General features: G+C 38.1%; 1 protein-coding gene and 1 long non-coding RNA gene across 2 annotated transcripts; one reads left to right on the forward strand and one right to left on the reverse strand.

The window, feature by feature from the left end:
• Positions 1-14,182: 14,182 nt before the first annotated feature.
• On the forward strand, positions 14,183-15,805 carry LOC128039738 (uncharacterized). The gene is made up of 2 exons (XR_008194218.1): positions 14,183-14,319; positions 14,681-15,805. It is a non-coding gene; the product is annotated as an uncharacterized LOC128039738 (long non-coding RNA).
• A 975-nt stretch (positions 15,806-16,780) lies between these two features.
• LOC105796781 (2-oxoglutarate-dependent dioxygenase 19) lies at positions 16,781-18,222 on the reverse strand. The gene is made up of 4 exons (XM_012626583.2): positions 17,954-18,222; positions 17,550-17,770; positions 17,117-17,447; positions 16,781-17,038 (listed from the first exon to the last, which is right to left on the reverse strand). Exons 1-4 carry the CDS (start codon positions 18,149-18,151, stop codon positions 16,781-16,783), a joined length of 1,008 nt encoding a protein of 335 aa, XP_012482037.1. The 5' UTR covers positions 18,152-18,222.
• Positions 18,223-19,038: the final 816 nt, after the last annotated feature.

The following is a 19,038-nucleotide window of genomic DNA, read 5'->3' on the forward strand; positions in this document are numbered from 1 at the left end:
CTGCTCCGCTGTAATCTCAAGGAGATAAAATCTGAAATTTTTGATCTACTCCTTTGTAATCTCAAGGAGATAAGACACGATCACGATCTACTCTGCTTTGTAACCCGGAGAGATAAGATCCTTTATTTTAATCAGCTCCACTGTAACTTCAAGGAGATAGGATAGTGTCTTGATGCACTGCTGTAATCTCGAGAGATAAGATCATGGCTTCAATCGCTCCACTGTAACCTCGGAGATAAGATCGAAATTCTTGGTCTACTCCTTTGTAACCTCGGGAGATAAGACGATCGATCTACTCTGCTGTAACCCGAGAGATAAGATCCTTTATTTTAATCCGCTCCACTGTAACTTCAGGGAGATAGGATAGTGTCTTCGATCTGCTCCGCTGTAATCTCAGGGAGATAAGATCTCTGGCTTCAATCTGATGTGATCTACTCTACGATCTACTCTGCTGTAATCTCAGAGAGATAAGATCTCTGGCTTCAATCTGCTCCACTGTAACCTCAGGGAGATAAGATTTGTACCTTTAATTTGCCCCACTGCATCTTCAGGGGGATAAGACTTTGGTTCTTTGATCCACTCCACTGTAATATCAGAGAGATAGGATTTGCAACTCGTAACTTCTGGAAAGTAAGATTCGCCATTGTGGCTTTAATCTTTTTAACTGCAATGTCGGAGAAACAAGATTCACCAATTTGGCTTTAATCTATTCCACTGCATCGCTTGGGGCGTAAGATTCGCTGTTGTAGCTTTAAGATTCACCGATGTGGCTTTAATCTTTTTAACCGCAATGTCGGAGAAACAAGATTCACCACTTTGGCTTTAATCTGCTCCACTGCACTATCTGGGAAGTAAGGCTTTGTTTTCGATCAACTTCGTTGTCAATGCAGGAAGGCCAGATCTTCTATCTTTACTTATCTGTTCTCTGGGGAACATGACCTATATAATGACCTAATTATGCATAATGATTAGGATGGCATGATCAAAATGAATCAAATGCTCCTAACTAGACATGAATGCAGAATTTTATTTTTCTAGAATAACCCCGCTTAGGTTATCACTACTCAAAGTTTATTAAGGCTTTGTCAATGAAGTGCTACAACACCTTCCTTCTCGACTGGCAGTTTCTGAAGAAACATTTAGCCAAGTTGCCCCCCACTGCAAACCTCAAAGTTTACTCCATTGGGGCACAAAATTTGTACCATCATTCTCCCACTGTAATCCAAGGGTATAAATATGACTTTTCCTCAATCCTCTCCTATCACAATTCAAGGATACAGGACACGAATCGTTCTAGTTCCTCACACCATTCCCAAGGTGTCATAGCAAATGAAGGATCTCTTATCTGAGGTAACCTCTTACTATTGCCTGATAATCATTGCTTGCTTGTTTATATAAGCTTTGTCACCAACATAGTGCCTTATCAATCAACGCATTTGAAAACAAAAATCTAAAGAGAAAGTCTAAATTTAGACTATTCCTTCCCAAATTTCCAACCTTTAAAATTGGTGTGTTCTAAACAATAGTCCTGCTTTAGGCTCCTATATTATTTAGAAACTTTTCAGAGTAATATGCAAAACTTCCTTTGTGAAAGTTTTATTAGTCCATTAATCATTATTCTAATACAACATGCTTTGCAAAAATGGGTCATAACAATGGATAAGAATAAAATTGGTTCTGAGCATAGCTCGAAAGGAATAAATTACCAAAAATAGTAAAGAAGGATAATGAAGAAATTGATCGAGAATGTTTATCTTGGAAAGGAAAAAGGTATTCCAAGAACAACAGATTTAATATAGATAATATGAGAATTGGGTGCCCCAGATATCGCAGCTTGAACTTTTCTGTACGAACTTTCTGAAGACCATTTTGAGTTGGACATGTGCTTAGGAGATCTACAGCGCTCTGTCGATGCCCCAAGATGTCGCCTATCCTTTCTTGTTGATTCAGGCACAGCAAGATCACCATATGCCCCAATATGATCAAAATTCGAATCGCTCTGATCGCCTCATGCCCCATTCTGAACAAATATTTGAGCCGCCCTTTTTGGGTTTTCAACTCAAATCCCCTTTGGCCTAAGGCGCCCTTTGCGGGTTTTCCCCTTAGCCTCTCCATTTTTCATTTTTCATTTTTTTATTTTTTTACATTTTTTTGACTCAGAGTGCCCTTTACGGGTTTTCACCTTGGTCATTTCTCCTTCTTTAAACGAAGTATTTCTTGACTGGATCCGAGTTTATAGGACTAGCAATCTCACTCAGGATCAGTGCTATTTTGAAGAATGTCTTTTTTACAACATAGGGACATTCCCGGTTTAGCATTCATTTCCCTCTGGAATCTTTTTAGAGAGGAATGATTTTCTTTGACATCCAACCCTCTCGTGGAATTCTCTGAGATGACACTGTTCATTATGGGCTCGTATCATTTGTTTCCGGTACATCTGACCCTGAAGAATAGCTTTTAACCTTTTTCCTCGGTTCAACTGATCGCATTGCGATTGGATCCATTCTGCTTCATCCAATTCTAGCTTAACTAATACTCGGAGAGAAAGGATTTCGATAGGTAAAACTACCTAAAACCCCGCAAACCAAAGAGAAAGGTATTGCCTCGGTACAGATGTTCGACAAGCAAAGAAGGCAAATAGTAATTTCCAATGCCAATCCCTGTAAGTCTCAATCATTTTCCTTCAATTTTCGATGTTCAACTCTAGGCACTTTAGTGACGAATCGTGGTGTCCACTTCTGAGTTAATTTGAGACCTCAGCTATCGCGCTATTGTTCAAGTTCAATACATTTTCCAATACCATCTCCTCTAAAATCAGCACGTGATGACATTGACGCATGAAGTAGCCTTTCAAGAAATGAAGCAATGCCCATTAGAAGTCTTCGATAATGGCGATGTCCATGCCCCAATTTGCTTAAAATTTGAGTCGTCCTTTTCGGATTTTCAACTCAAATCCACCTTTGGTCAAAGCGCCCTTTGTAGGTTTTCGCCTTGACCTCTCCTTTTTCTTTTTCTTCTTTTTCTTTCATTTTTGATTTTGATTGATTTCTCTTTTTTGTTTTTGACTTTGATTTTTTCTTTTACTTTTTTGTTTTTTGATTTTGATTTTGATTTTTTGATTTTTTTTTGGAATCTGAACCTATAGGATTAGGCAAGTTCTTGTTATCCCTTTTCAAAAAATTTTCCTTAATATAGAGCCTTTTGGGGCGCCAATACGACAGAAAGCTTTGGATGTTCCTTCTTAGTGAGGATAAAATTCGACAACATCTTGAAGGGACGGAAACTTGACTTCAAACGGGCAAAGCTATGCTGACCCAACGAGAAAGGCATTGCCCTGGCAAAGAATTGCACTATTCATACTGTAAATTTCTGACATCGTGCTGTTGTGCAGATTTCATTATCGGCATTTAACCCGGGCATATCCTGGTATGATTCTACAAAGATATCTTCGAACTCTAGAGGTAACTTGATGAGGTCTCACTTCATTTTTTGATGCGGTCAATTCTAATATTCGCCAAGCTCACGATTTCGATGATTCCTTGTGAGGTAGGATCATCTATCCTCTTGTTCAACCATCCTTAACAAGTCGGAGATAAACTACAATCTTTGTCATTTTCAAAGCATTGAGATCCTCGAACACATGCCTCGCTCAAAAGGAAAATGCAGGTGCATGGCGAGTCATTCACGTAATTGATATCCAGGGACCCATAGCAAGTACCAAAGAATATACAAAAGAATGTATAGATTCATGAATAATTATTTGTATCATATAATTATGAATGAATGAATGATGGTTTGGAAGAAAGTTCAAAAGAATGAAAGAATCAGAAATAATTATTCAAAAAGAATGAAATAATATTAGCTCAAAAAGGAATGCAAAGATGTATTTTATTAGAATAATGACGTTCAGACATTAGCCTATTTCACAAAGAAATTTCTATCGCTTTAGGCTAAAAACAACAAAAAAGTTCTGGACATTACTCTAAATAAGCCCTGATAACTATAGGGATTTCTTCCACAAGCTAATTGCTTAAAACACTCCAGATTTATAAGGGCAGGTATCTAACAAGGTTTCTTTTCCTTTTCGTCTTCATGTATGGCATGGATGTGAACACTTCCCAACACTGCTTCATACATCTCATTCATCCCGTGGTCAACATGATTGGGTAGATGGCTTTTTGCACTAGATGAATCACCCAACTTGACAATACCCATATTGATGAATTTTTCGACTAGCTTCTTGAAGGAAATGCAATTTTCTATTGAATGCCCCGTAATTCCCGCATGGTAGTCACATTGTGCGTTCATGTCATACCATCTGGGATACGAGGGTTGTATGGGTTTTAAGTAATAAGGAGCAACAACATGCGCATCGAACAAGCTTTGATACAGCTCCTTATATGACATCGAAATTGGCGTGAACTGGAGGTTCTCAGTGCCTTGTTTCACTCGAGATTCTTGCTTTAAAGGGCTCTGATGGTTGGTGGTTTCCGTCTTTGGCCTGCCCACAGTGATTGGTTTTGAGTGGCCCTTGTTATATCTGCCTGCATTATCCCCTTTATTCCCTTTCTTCCCTAGGGCCTTTGTAGTATCTGGATATTCTATCCTCATCTTTTTTATTTCGGCTAGATTAGCAACAGGATTAGCTAAATCATTCCTCAAATTGGATTCTAAGCCTGTCAGGCAATTCACTGGTGTCGATGTACCAGTCTGATAATAATGGGATCCGATAGTAAAAAGTGCTCCTTGTGGACGCCCATCTGGCTGAATCTGGACACTTGTCGGAGTACAATCTAAGGAATAGACAAGATCCTCATTATCAACCCCAAAGTAAACCACCGGGTCTTTCACTTCTTTTGACTTTCTAGCTAGCAATCGGTTGAACTGGTTTATCATAGTTCTCCGTAATTCTAGCATCTGATCTCTCATCTCCTGTTGAAATTCAGTCAATTGCTTCTGTATCTGAATCTGTATTCGCTCTAATTTTTCCAACCTTCGTTCCATTTCTCTAGTCTTTGCTTGGATATCGTAAGGGTGTTTGGTTGGTTGGTTTTCCAGGTTAGCTGAAATAAATTTACTCGTTTAGACTCTTTCAATGGATTTTAATACATGTAATGCAATGTAAAAAAATGAATGAAATGAATGCCTAAAGAGACGTTGATTCTGATTCAATTACATTTAGGAAACTTTTTTATAAAGTAAATTCCCTTACATAAAACGGATACATGTACGGCCTCAAGCCCACCTCCCGTATTTAAAAGAGGAGGGAGGTGGGTCCTTAGCGCCACCCAAATAGAGTGTGAAGAGGAAGAGTGAGGGGGCTATTGGCTATAGCACCCGACGTTAACTCATAGCTCTATTTTAGTATCTTATAGAACTACTTAGAACTCTTGAGTTTATTGTTTATTGTCCTTGTCAGGTAAGCCTCCCAGGGAGGTATGGAGGAGTAACGTACCTATTTTTGCTTCCTAGCACTTCCAAGTGCTAGGCTTTCCTGCCTTCCTAAAGGGAAGTAAATGCAAACAATCTAGCTTAAGAAAAGCTAGATTGTCAAGGATCTATATTTTCAAGGAAAATATAGAGTGAACCTCGTAAAGAGGACAAAAAGCGTCTTTATCGCGTTTTTGGACAAAAGATAAGTGCGGGTAAACTTGAGTTTCTTGAGTCCACTAAATGGCCTATTTTGGCCATTTAGTGGGTTTCCTCTATTCATTTAGAAACCCCGAGTCCCCAGGATTGGCTATAGAATAGCAAATCCTTGGACCTTCTTGTTGTACTTAGCAGTAGGCTAAGTACTAACTAGTTAACTTCACGGGTTTTATTGAGTTCACTCAATTGGCACGATAGAGTGAACTCAATGACTATGAGTATGATATAACCCCAGGGCCTCCTCTCCTCTGCTTCACCACGCAATGGTATGGGATTCTTTGAAATCGACTTTTCAGTGATTTCAAATTCCCACCATTGTGTTCTTGATATGGAGCCAGCGTCGGTCAGTATGACATATGCTTTTAGGGCATGCCACTTTAGCACAGGTATTTCTACATACCCCCACTATGCACGATATTCTAAGAAAAGTCCCTTTTACATAGAAGAGGTCGACAACATAGCGTTCATATGCTAAAGCAACAACCAATGCCTTCTTGTCATCTAGCTTTTCTTTTTTATCGGATGAAAGCAAAAGTAGTACTCTATAACCAATAGGGTGGAAGTATAGGCTTTCTTGGCGTCTTCAAGTCTATTGAATTATAGTACTTTGTCTCCCAAGTACAATATACTAGTCGGGCCGGACTAATATATTCATACTCTAGATGTTTCATTGGTCATTATATGAAATTAAATGCCGACAAAAAGTAACTACCAGTGAGGGGGCTATTGGAGATAGCACCCGAGCGTAACTGCTGTATAGTAATAGGGTGCCCGAATGTATAGTTATAGGGTGCGCGAAGCCCACCTCCCGTATTTAAAAGAGGAGGGAGGTGGGTCCTTATCACCAGATAGAGTGTGAAGAGGAAGAGTGAGGGGCTATTGGCTATAGCACCGACGTTAACTCATAGCTCTATTTTAGTATCTTATAGAACTACTTAGAACTATTGAGTTTATTGTTTATTGTCCTTGTCCGGTAAGCCTCCCCGAGGGAGGTATGGAGGGGTAACGTACCTATTTTATACTTCCTAGCACTTCCAAGGGATTTGCTATTCTATAGCCAATCCCTTGGGGACTCAGGGGTTTCTAAATGAATAGAGTGAAACCCACTAAATGGCCAAAATAGGGCCATTTAGTGGACTCAAAAAACTCAAGTTTACCGTACCTATCTTTTGTCCAAAAACGCGATAAAGACGCGTTTTTGTCCTCTTCTGAGGTTCACTCTATATTTTCCTTGAAAATATAGATCCTTGACAATCTAGCTTTTCTTAAGCTAGATTGCTTAAACGACTTCCCTTTAGGAAGGCGAAAGCCTAGCACTTGGAAGTGCTAGGAAGTACAAAATAGTGCGTTACCTCCATACCTCCCTGGGAGGCTTACCGGACAAGGACAATAAACAATAAACTCAGTAGTTCTAAGTAGTTCTATAAGATACTAAAATAGAGCTATGAAGTTAACGTCAAGTGCTATAGCCAATAGCCCCTCACTCTTCCTCTTCACACTCTATCTGGTGGCGTAAGGACCCACCTCCTCCTCTTTTAAATACGGAGGTGGGCTTCACAAGACCCTATAACTATATATTCGGGCACCCTATTACTATATAAGATTACGCCTCGGTGCTATCTCCAATAGCCCCTCATTGGTAGTTACTTTTTTTTGGGCATTTAATTTCATATAATGACCAATGAAACATCTAGAGTATGAATATATTAGTCGCTGGGACTAGTATATTGTACTTGGGAGACAAAGTACTATAATTCAATAGACTTGGAAGACGTCACTAAAAGCCTATACTTCCACCCTATTGGTTATAGAGTACTACTTTAGCTTTCGCTCCGATAAAAAAGAAAAGCTAGATGACAAGAAGGCATTGGTTGTTGCTTTAGCATATGAACGCTATGTTGTCTAACCTCTTCTATGTAAAAGGGGACTTTTCTTAGAATATCGGGCATAGTGGGGGGTATGTAGAAATACCTGTGCTAAAGTGGCATGCCCTAAAAAGCACATGTCATACTCGACTGACGTTGGCTCCATACCGCAAACACAATGGGTGGGAATTTGAAATCCGCTGAAAAGCTGATTTCAAAGAATCCCATACCATTGCGGGTGGTGAAGCAGAGGGAGAGGAGGCCCTCGGGGGGTTATATCATACTCATAGTCATTGAGTTCACTCTATCAGGCCAATTGAGTGAACTCAATGAAACCCAGGAAGTTAACCAAAAGCTAGTACTTAGCCTACGGCTAAGTACAACAAGAAGGTCCAAGGGATTTGCTATTCTATAGCCAATCCCTTGGGGACTCAGGGGTTTCTAAATGAATAGAGTGAAACCCACTAAATGGCCAAAATAGGGCCATTTAGTGGACTCAAGAAACTCAAGTTTACCCGTACCCTATCTTTTGTCCAAAAAACGCGATAAAGACGCGTTTTTTGTCCTCTTTACGAGGTTCACTCTATATTTTCAAGGAAAATATAGATCCTTGACAATCTAGCTTTTCTTAAGCTAGATTGCTCAGACGACTTCCCTTTAGGGAAGGCGCAGGAAAGCCTAGCACTTGGAAGTGCTAGGAAGTACAAAATAGCATGCGTTACCTCCATACCTCCCTCGGGGAGGCTTACCGGACAAGGACAATAAACAATAAACTCAGTAGTTCTAAGTAGTTCTATAAGATACTAAAATAGAGCTATGAAGTTAACGTTCGGGTGCTATAGCCAATAGCCCCCTCACTCTTCCTCTTCACACTCTATCTGGGTGGCGCTAAGGACCCACCTCCCTCCTCTTTTAAATACGGGAGGTGGGCTTCGCGTACCCTATAACTATAAATTCGGGCACCCTATTACTATACAGCTGTTACGCTCGGGTGCTATCTCCAATAGCCCCCTCACTGGTAGTTACTTTTTTGCTGGGCATTTAATTTCATATAATGAGAACCACTTAAACACCTTACGGAAGTTGGCCTTATAAGTTGTTTAACGAGATCTTCTTGTGACAACTATTATAGGAGATGTAGGTGCAATATCTTCTCCTCACTATTAGACTATTATAGGATATGTAGATGACGCGAGAAGGCAGTGGTCCCCATGACCCAGATTACGCGAAATCTCGATAGAGATTGAAGTAGGGATTATGGCTTTATGGGCCATAAATCAGTAGCTCAAGAACAAGAGATAAGTCTGAGTGGCCAAGTTTCCGGGTAGGGTGCGGAACGGCGCACACGCCAGCTTTAGAATTCCACATCGCAGGAATTTGGTTGGAGGCTGTAACCCCGATCCTTGTCCAGTAGGTCTCTTCAGCCCAACATTCTTTTGACCGGAAGTGGCTCTGCTAACCATCTGTTTGATAATTCTCATCAGGTGGGATGGCAAAAAGTGTTGCAGCTGAAGAAAGAATTACCGTTCTATAGTTTACAACTATAGGAATTACCGCCATGTGAGCGGCGGGATTCTAGGTACTTCAAGATATTCGAGTGGGACACGACGCTCTTGAAAAAAGCTTTGAGATCGGTTCAGGATTCCTTAAATCAGATAGAAAAAAACTCCAGCTGAAATGGAGGAGGAAAGGAACAACTCTCGATGCGAGAAGGCGAGTCTTGCCAGAAGCGGTGTAGCGCCACCACACTTTCTGGGGCGTCGGTCCCACCGGTGGCCGACCAAGTAGGGATACTTGTAGCGCATGTCGGGCGAAGAAGATGGCTCCATACGGGATACAACAAATGATAAGTTATAGACTTAAATAAAAAATTTCTAAATTTTTTTATTGGTTTTTCCCTTGTGCAAGCGCAAGGCAAGAAGGTACGTTACCCCTCTATACCTCCCTCGGGGAGGCTTATCATAGGAACGTTACCCCTCCATACCTCCTTCGGGGAGGCTTATATGAAATTCCGTGCAAACAAGAGGGTAACAACACTATAACTACACTAGGAACGTTACCCCTCTATACCTCCCTCGGGGAGGCTTACCGGACAATAAACTCAGTAGTTCTAAGTAGTTCTATAAGATACTAATATAGAGCTATGAAGTTAACGTTCGGGTGCTATCTCCAATAGCCCCTCACTCTTCATCTTTTCACTCTATCTGGGTGTCGCTAAGGACCCACCTCCCTCATCCTTTAAAAATACGGGAGGTGGGCTTGCAGACCCTATAAACTATCCAAAGATTACGCTCGGGGCTATAGCCAATAGCCCCCTCACTGGTAGTTACTTTTTTGCTGCTAATAAGGCAAGGCTTACCAGACACTTTCTCGAAACAACCTAGGGAGCTTTACAACCTCACGCTTGCAACCGTAGGCGGGAGATAGATATAAGCCTAACTTAAAATCCAATAAAAAGTCTATAACGTATCCCGGTGGTGGATCAAAGCTGAGCTTTGACCCTCGTAGCCATTAGGGGGAGGGTGTTTTCTCGTGCATACATATATTTTGGTGCTATACCATATATGAATTTCCCAAAGGGCTATAGAAAGAAAAAGGATGTCTTTTTCGGCTATAGATCTTCTCCATTTCTAGGTTTCTAGAAATGTTGTAAAGTGGTACTCGAAATCACTGTTAGTGTGATCTCAGAGCGGAGTATCAAGAGTTAAGTCTGAAACCTCTGGCATTCTTACTTGTAGTTCAGAGCTTAAGAGAACGCTCACGGGGTTAACCGTCCGTGGCGGATCAATCTACTTACGTGAATCAAAGGCTACATGAGAACCACTTAAACACCTTACGGAAGTTGGCCTTATAAGTTGTTTAACGAGATCTTCTTGTGACAACTATTATAGGAGATGTAGGTGCGATATCTTCTCCTCACTACTAGACTATTATAGGATATGTAGATGACGCGAGAAGGCAGTGGTCCCCATGACCCAGATTACGCGGAATCTCGATAGAGATTGAAGTAGGGGATTATGGCTTTGCGGGGCCATAAATCCTGTAGCTCAAGAACAAGAGATAAGTCTGAGTGGCCAAGTTTCCGGGTAGGGTGCGGAACGGCGCACACGCCAGCTTTAGAATTCCACATCGCAGGAATTTGGTTGGAGGCTGTAACCCCGATCCTTGTCCAGTAGGTCTCTTCAGCCCAACATTCTTTTGACCGGAAGTGGCTCTGCTAACCATCTGTTTGATAATTCTCATCAGGTGGGATGGCAAAAAAGTGTTGCAGCTGAAGAAAGAATTGCCGTTCTATAGTTTACAACTATAGGGAATTGCCGCCAACGGAGCGAGCGGGATTCTAGGCACTTCAAGATATTCTGAGTGGGACACGACGCTCTTGAAAAAAGCTTTGAGATCGGTTCCGGATTCCTTAAATCAGATAGAAAAAAACTCCAGCTGAAATGGAGGAGGAAAGGAACAACTCTCGAGACGAGAAGGCGGCTTCGCCAGAAGCGGTGTAGCGCCACCACACTTTCCTTGGCGCACGTCGGTCCCACCGGTGGCCGACCAAGTAGGGATACTTGTAGCGCATGTCGGGCGAAGAAGATGGCTCCATACGGGATACAACAAATGATACGTTATAGACTCAAATAAAAAATTTCTAAATTTTTTATTGGTTTTTCCCTTGCGCAAGCGCAAGGCAAGAAGGTACGTTACCCCTCCATACCTCCCTCGGGGAGGCTTATCATAGGAACGTTACCCCTCCAATAGATGCCATTGCTAGCTCCTTCTCTTGATCTTGGTTGCAATCCATCACCTATCCATCCTCCTAAGGCTCGTCCACCTCTTAAAGGGGTTGGAATGTTAAAGGCTTTTAGACAATTGCCTTGAATCCTCAGGCCATAAAGCAGGGTCACGAACTCTTCCATCGCTATTCCTGTGTTTCTCAGAATATATTCGGGAAGTCGTATTGTTTTTCAATTTATCAAGGAATCCGTATTCCATGACAAGCTTTCTAATTTAGTAATCGAACTTGAATCAATATCTCTTTCCTAAGATGCAAATGCAATGTAATGCAATCATAACCAAAACACAACAAGAAGGGTTAGAACAAAACATAAGCAATCACGAAAAACAATAAGTACCTAATCAGGTAAATACTAGGGATTTAGAGTGGCTCTACCTAGGTTAAGTTCCTAAGTCCACTATATGAGGGTTGGTTCTAAAGATAAGGTACCCGAACCAGCAGATTCCTCGATCTTCACCCATTATAGGCTCATATAGACCGAGTTCGGTTCAGGGGAATACATTTCCCTATGGCTGCATGGAGATGAAAATCTCACGAAGACATAGGTACGGATGTATTCCGAAAGCGATCCACTATCCTGCACGGAGGTGAAAACCTCACGAAGGAGTAGCTTCTCACTCCCACTTAAAAGGGTGTGACCATAGGTCATGCAATGCAATGTAAAAGATACCAAAATTTAAACAAACAGAGCAATTATAAACCACAATGATGAAAATTATAATGAAGAATGAAATGCCATGAAAGGATCGTAAATTTAAACCAAATTTTCAATTTTCGACAAAAAGACAAAAAGTAATCAACTCGTGGCTTGACTCTATTATTTAAAGTCCCCAGTGGAGTCGCCAAGCTGTTGACACCATTTTTTGGATGGAAAACGGGGTCGACTTGGGTTTTTTGAAAATGAAAACGAAAACGGGAGTCGCCACCAATCCTTTTTGATAAGGTGTGATTGGATCACCTCGAAAAGTGGTTGTTTTTAATAAAAGGTTTGATTTTATTAAAACAACAAGTTTGGTCCACGAAATTCAGAAAAATGGGTTCGAGAGTCGGTTACGCACGAGGAAGGATTAGCACCCTCGATACGCCCAAAATTGGTACCTAGTTGATTACTTAATGTCTTAATGTCGAAGATTGAAAACTTTAAAGAAATTTAAAATACAATCCTTAAAAAAAACTCGAATGGCATGGATTAAAATTCAAGAAGAAACTTGGCAATTTGGTTAACTGTGAAATCGAAACCCAGCACCTTAGGGCACATTTCTCGAATTTCCAAACGCAAAACATTGCCTTATTTTTGAAAAGTTTTTAAAAGGATATTTAGCTATTTGGTCGAACGAGAAATCGAGACCCAGTACCTTAGGGCACGTTCCTCGAATTTCCAAACGCAAAATATTGCCTTATTTTGAAAATTTTTGAAAAGGATATTAAGTCATTTGGTCGAACGAGAAATCGAAACCCAGTACCTTAGGGCACGTTCCTCGAATTTCCAAACGCAAAACATTGCCTTATTTTTGAAAAGTTTTTAAAAGGATATTTAGCTATTTGGTCGAACGAGAAATCGAAACCCAGTACCTTAGGGCACGTTCCTCGAATTTCCAAACGCAAAATATTGCCTTATTTTGAAATATTTCCCTTTTTTAAAATATGATATTCACGTGCATGATGGAATAATAAACATGATTATGTAAAAAAAATGAACAAAACGAATAATAAATCAATCATACATTACATAGCAAATGAATAAATAAATAAACTGAAGCATAAAAAATGGACATATAAATAAATACATAAATCATCATACAAAACAATAAAGGAAAATAGATGAAAATTATAAAATATGAACATGTATATGTATACTTAAGGAAATACGTATATGTATGTATATACATAAAATTATAAAAATGAAAAATATATATATGCATTATAAGATATAAAATATAAGTGTTTACATATATATATATATATATATGTATATAGATTATAAAATACGAAAATATATAAAATATAAGTATGTGTTTTATATAAAAAATGTGTGGATGTACATGAATTTATATAAACATGAAATGTATATATATATATATATATATGTATTCTAAAATTATTATATAAAATATATATAAGTAAACATGTACATATTATACGTATATAACTATCATGAAATATAAAAAATATATAGATATATATGGATACGTAAACAAATTATGATATATACATAAAATATATAAGTATGTATATGTACATATATATGTATATGAATTGAAACATGGATATTTATATGTATACATATGTATATAAAAATATGAAATATAAAAATATATATTTATAATAAATAAAAAGTATGTACGTAAGTATATATAAAAAATATGTATATATATAAAATATATATAAGAGCAATAATAATAATAATAATAATAATAATAATAATAATAATAAAACTAATTAATTTTAATAATAAAGTAACCAAAATAAAAAAGGACTAAATTGAGTAAAAAAAAATTTGGGGTCAAATCACGAATGAAATAAAGGGGAAGGACCACATTGAATGCGCGAATAACAAGGAGGGACCAAGAGGGGAATAATCCCGTCCCTCCAAAACGCACAGCTTCAAGGTGGACCGGACTGAAATCTAAAAGAAAATCCAGGGCCAAATCAAAAACAAAAAGAAACTTGATTGCAAAATAATTAAAAAGCGGAAGGGTTGAAAGTGAAATTAGCCCTTCCTCTAAAAAGCGGATCCTATAGAGCGGGTCGGGTCGGCCGACGGGTCGAGCAAAACGGCATCGTTTTGGCACTAAGACCCCCAAGTGAAACGACGTCGTTTTAGGCGTGCTATAAAAGCCAAACTTCTCCCAAAAAACCTCATTTTTCACTTCTCTTTAAAAAACTAACTAAAATTCTCTCAAACATCTCTCCCCTCTCCAGACATCCGGTCAGAGGAACGGCCAACCACCACCACCCCGACCGCCGGTCACCGGCGACAGCGCCGCCGTCCGCGGTTGCCGGAAAGTCGAAAAGGTTCGTTTTTTAAATCTTTCTCAATGTATATGTATAATAGTTAAATAGAAAACTAAAGAAATATTTGTATGTGTATAAACAGTTTCAAAAGGAAGGAAAATAAAGAAGAAAATAATAAAAAAAAGAAAATAAATCTTATACCGAAAACAAAGAGTCCTTGAATCTGTTGTTTTTTATTTTTTATTTCTTGAAATCTTGAAGAAGAGAGCCCCTTCTTTTTTACAAAACAAGATCGGCACCCCCCTTACAATCGGTTTTCATGGCTTTTATAGCCATTGATACATTATTTTATTTTATTACTATTTCTACTACTGCTTTGTCCTTTTTGCTTGCGTGTTTTGCTTGCTCTTCTATTTTGCAGGTGGTTGGTGGCCGGTGGCAGAGTTGGTGGCTGATGATGGCTGCGAACAGAGGGCGGGTGAGGAGGCCAGGAGCAGGTGCAGCACAACAGGGGGCTAGGGTTTCTGCTAGGTGTTTAGGTTTTGGGCTGATTGGGCTGTTAGGGTTTTTATTTTTTTGGGCTTTGTTTGGTTGTAATGGGTAGAGGTTTAGGTTTGTATTTGGGTTGTTGGGTCAATTTGGGCTGGTTCTGTTTGGTGCTTTAGGTGTTGTAATTGGGCCATTCGGGTTTGGGTTTAGTCTAGGTGGGTTAATTTGGGCTCTGCTGGTTGGGCCATCTGATTTGGGTTTATTGGTTTTATTTTCTCTGGTGGGCCGGGCAAATTTGGGCTTCTACAATGTAGGTAGGTGTTTATTTCTTAGATTCCATAGGTTTAACTGAGTCTTAATAGTGTTTGGAACTTGTTATATTAGCGCTTTAATCCATAGAAATGAATTGGTGTAACTTAGGGTCAAGTTAGGAACCATTTGGTAGGTTCCAGGTTAGACAGTAAGTCACATGACGATGTCCACTATCCTGACATCGCCACATTCTCGATCAAAGTTATGACTTGTCCCTTCCATGTTGCGACATGGCCAAGCATGTAGGGATGCTACGATGTCCCCTATTTTCACGTCGCAACTTAACTTACTATTTTAGCATCAAGTCCCCAATCCCACCGAAGCACAATTAGAACACAAATTATGTGTTTCGGAATGTTTAAAAATGCTCTCGTATCTTGTTTAATTTCATCGTGTTCTGGTATATGTTTAGAAACTTGTTTTGTTAGTGTCTAAATGTTTGATTGGATAGGAGTTGCTCCGACAACGAATGTGACGTCACGCACTCAGATTCGGCGAACGAGCCAGGTTGGGGTGTCACAATGCCTTTCATAAATTTTGCTAATGTGAATTGGTCAAATTCTGCTATTAGTCTTTGTACTATGCATAAGTTGTAGATTCAATCCCTATACTTTAATTTGGTCAATCTTAGTATTTGTACTTGTCAAATTTTGAAATCTTAGTATTGACCAAATGGTAGTTATTAAATTTGTTAGGTTAAATTTTGTTATTTGCAAATCTTATGTGGTAAATATATTATAACAAAGTGTCATGTATAATGCCACGCCAATTTGTCATTTCACATAATGAATATAAAATTATCGTTTGATTCAAGGCCGACATTTTAATATTCAAAAACGTAAAAACTAAAATGATCAAATTAAACTAAAATCATAATGCAAACTCAGTTGCATAATTTAATTTAATAAATTTAATTACAATGAATCAAAACTGAAATTTTAAAATTGTTAAAAGTAAAACTATCCACGCAAAGTACAATGATTAAACTAATAATTTATGCATAAAATCAAAGTAGAATGATTAAATAATAATTTATGCACAGGGATAATAATAGAATTTGATCATGTGCATATCATGCTTGAAGTTTTTCGTAATTGAATTTTCTTTATTTTCTATATATTTTAAATATTTATTTTAATTTTGGTGGAATTCTCTAGAAGGTTTTTTAGTATTATTATAAGGATCAGATTAAATTAATCTTTTATTATTACATATATAATTTAGTCCTTATACTATTAATAAGAATAAAATATTGTCAAATTTTAACAAAGTTAACATTTACTATTTAACAATGTTCATATTTTAATGAGTAGAAGAACATACCTTAGATCCAAATCGATCTGAGGATCAATGTTAGAGATTGAAGAAAAAGGTTGTTTGTATTTTGATTTGCAGATTCGTGACGTTCAAAAGTACTGTATCATGAAAAAAAACCTGAACTATAGAACAAAAGGGGAAAGAGAACTTTCAATTGGTGCAGGCAATGTGAACAAAGAAAGCTATATAATATTGATTTTAACAGTCTAGTAATTTAAATAAAAACTTTTGAATAGTTCAGTGACCAAATTGTAACCTTTTTTATTTTATTTTAGATGGGATTAAATTGAACTAGGAAATGCACATACAAAGTAATGCCATCACACAAATAGTACTTGATGATGATGTTGACGATGTCAACAAGCTTATTTACTATTATAGAAATACAACACCATGCATGAAATTAGAAAGAGAGTGGCACTTGAAGCTGAATAAGGGATGACTGCACATCGATTTCATCAAAACCATTGAGCTCCAAGGATTCCTTGTAGGTCATCCCTCGGTAGGTTGGTGGGTGAGAGTCATTGATGAACCCTGGTGCTGGGGCTACAAGTGTGTCCAATGAAGGTCCATGAAGTGTTGCCATTGAGATTCTTTTCACTTCGTTGTTATCCAAGATCACTTGATGTATATGACTCTTGTACTTCCCATTGGTTAATATCTAATTAGCACACAAGAATATAACGTAAACTATTAGTACATATTGCATGGAGCAAATGATAATGATAGAAAGAGATACCTCAAGATGATCCCCAATACCGATGAAAATGGTGTTTCGGGGTAAGTTAACAGTGATCCAATTTCCTTGATGAGAGAGCACTTGAAGTCCCCCGTTAACATCTTGTATAAGGGAAACAAAAAAGCCCGGGTCCGTATGTTCCGCCAAACCGGTAGAACCTTTGGATTGTAAAGATGGTGGATATAGATTCAAGGTAGCCACGTCGAATCCTGCCTCCAGCTTGAATTCCTTCTCGATGTAGGTTTCTTCATATCCCAAAGTTGTCGAGATTGCTTTAGCTAAACCAAGTTCAACCTCATGCATCCCTTTCAAGTATTCTCCAATGGCATCTCTGTCAAATATGGATGAAAATCCACCATTCTAAGATATATATAACAAAACATTAAACAGTACTATTATAACATATGAGAAGAATGATAGGAATAATGAATACTTGCAACTATCAGGTTTGCTAGGGCAATGATATTCAGGGTGTGTTACTATCTTTAGATTCTCTCTGTTTTCTCCAGCATCAGATCTTAAATACCACCTTATCCTATCCATTGAATTCTTCTTTAAGTACTCACTCCTCTCCTCCTGATTTGTCAGCACAAAGTAATCTGAAATACCCTTCAGTGCTCCTTCTACCACCCTTTCTTCAACACCATTTATCAGCTTCAAAAAGACAAAAAAAAAAAAACCCTAAATTATATGGAAAAAGGCTACCATATATGTAAATGTAAATAAAATGCAAACAATAACTAATATAATTAAGAAACAATGTTAGGTTTTCAAGAGTTTAAGATTTTGATAACCATAACCAGTTGATGTGTATATGTGTGTATTGGAAGTTCGTACATAAAAGCAACCGAAATCTTGGCATGCTTTTCCAAGGTGTTCCAAGGAGTTAGCCCGTTCATTATGATCCTTGGAAAACAACAAAGAGTAATCAATTGTGGGGATTTCATCCATGAAGGAATAATCATGGAGATGAGCAATAGCCTTGTTTTTCAAATCAAAGCATTCTTGACCAAGCATCTCAACCGAGTGAGCCATAGGGGAAGAGAAACTATGATGACAAGTTAAAAAGCAGAAATAAATATATTGAAGAGCTTCTTTAAAACGGGGAAGGTTGGATTTGCATGGGATGCAGTTTTGCTCCTTTTATAGATCGACTCCGGGATCTATTTGTTTATTTTAATGTTAAAAGTTATAGTCATGAAAATGAATAGTAGTTCTTTTCTCTTAATCATTTTCAAAATTAAATAATTAATTCTGATAATATCTATTTTTTTCGACAAGAATAGTTCCTCCCCAACCCATAAATAGGAGGATAATGCGTTTCAGCGCACTCGAACCTACATCCTCCTACATTAATAACAATACTCATACCAATAAAACTAAGACTCAATCAACAACCTCATCAAAATTAACTTTAAGCAAAACGAGGATACAAACATCTACCAAAATTAATAACAATCAAATAAAATCTTAAAAATCAAAAGATTATAAAAATTGATGTGATTATGAATAATAATTACAAGATGAACTTTTCTATCCATAATCACATGTGAAATAATTTTACATTTCCACCATTCTTCATCTCATTCCTTTCTCTTTTAATCAGTCATTCCTAAAAAATTGTTTTAAATTAATGTCTAACAACTCCAAATTCTATCCATTTTGTGATACCTTTTTCCTTGTTTTAAAACTTTCAATTATAAAATTATTTATGCTGCCACAACCAAGTTATGGTCATGCGCATCAGGAGGGTTTTTTACAAAAATATTATAAAAAAATAAAAAAAATACCAAATTAATATTAATTTTTTTTATTTACTAAAATAATACAAAAAAAAACATGACAGCCTGGTGGAGGGCCTGCCACAGGCGATACCAAACTGGTGGAGGGCCTGCCACAGGCGATACCAAACTGGTGGAGGG

The sequence above is a fragment of the Gossypium raimondii genome, chromosome 3 (genome assembly GCF_025698545.1).
Source record: "Gossypium raimondii isolate GPD5lz chromosome 3, ASM2569854v1, whole genome shotgun sequence".
In the NCBI taxonomy this organism is placed as follows: Eukaryota; Viridiplantae; Streptophyta; class Magnoliopsida; order Malvales; family Malvaceae; genus Gossypium; species Gossypium raimondii.

Coding starts and splice junctions, on each gene's coding strand:
- LOC105796781 (XM_012626583.2), bottom strand. CDS start 18,151: ATGGCTCACTCGGTTGAGATGCTTGGTCAAGAATGCTTTGATTTGAAA. Junction 17,448..17,549: donor AGCAAACCTGATAGTTGCAA/GTATTCATTATT, acceptor CATATTTGACAG/AGATGCCATTGGAGAATACT. Junction 17,039..17,116: donor GTATTGGGGATCATCTTGAG/GTATCTCTTTCT, acceptor TGTGCTAATTAG/ATATTAACCAATGGGAAGTA.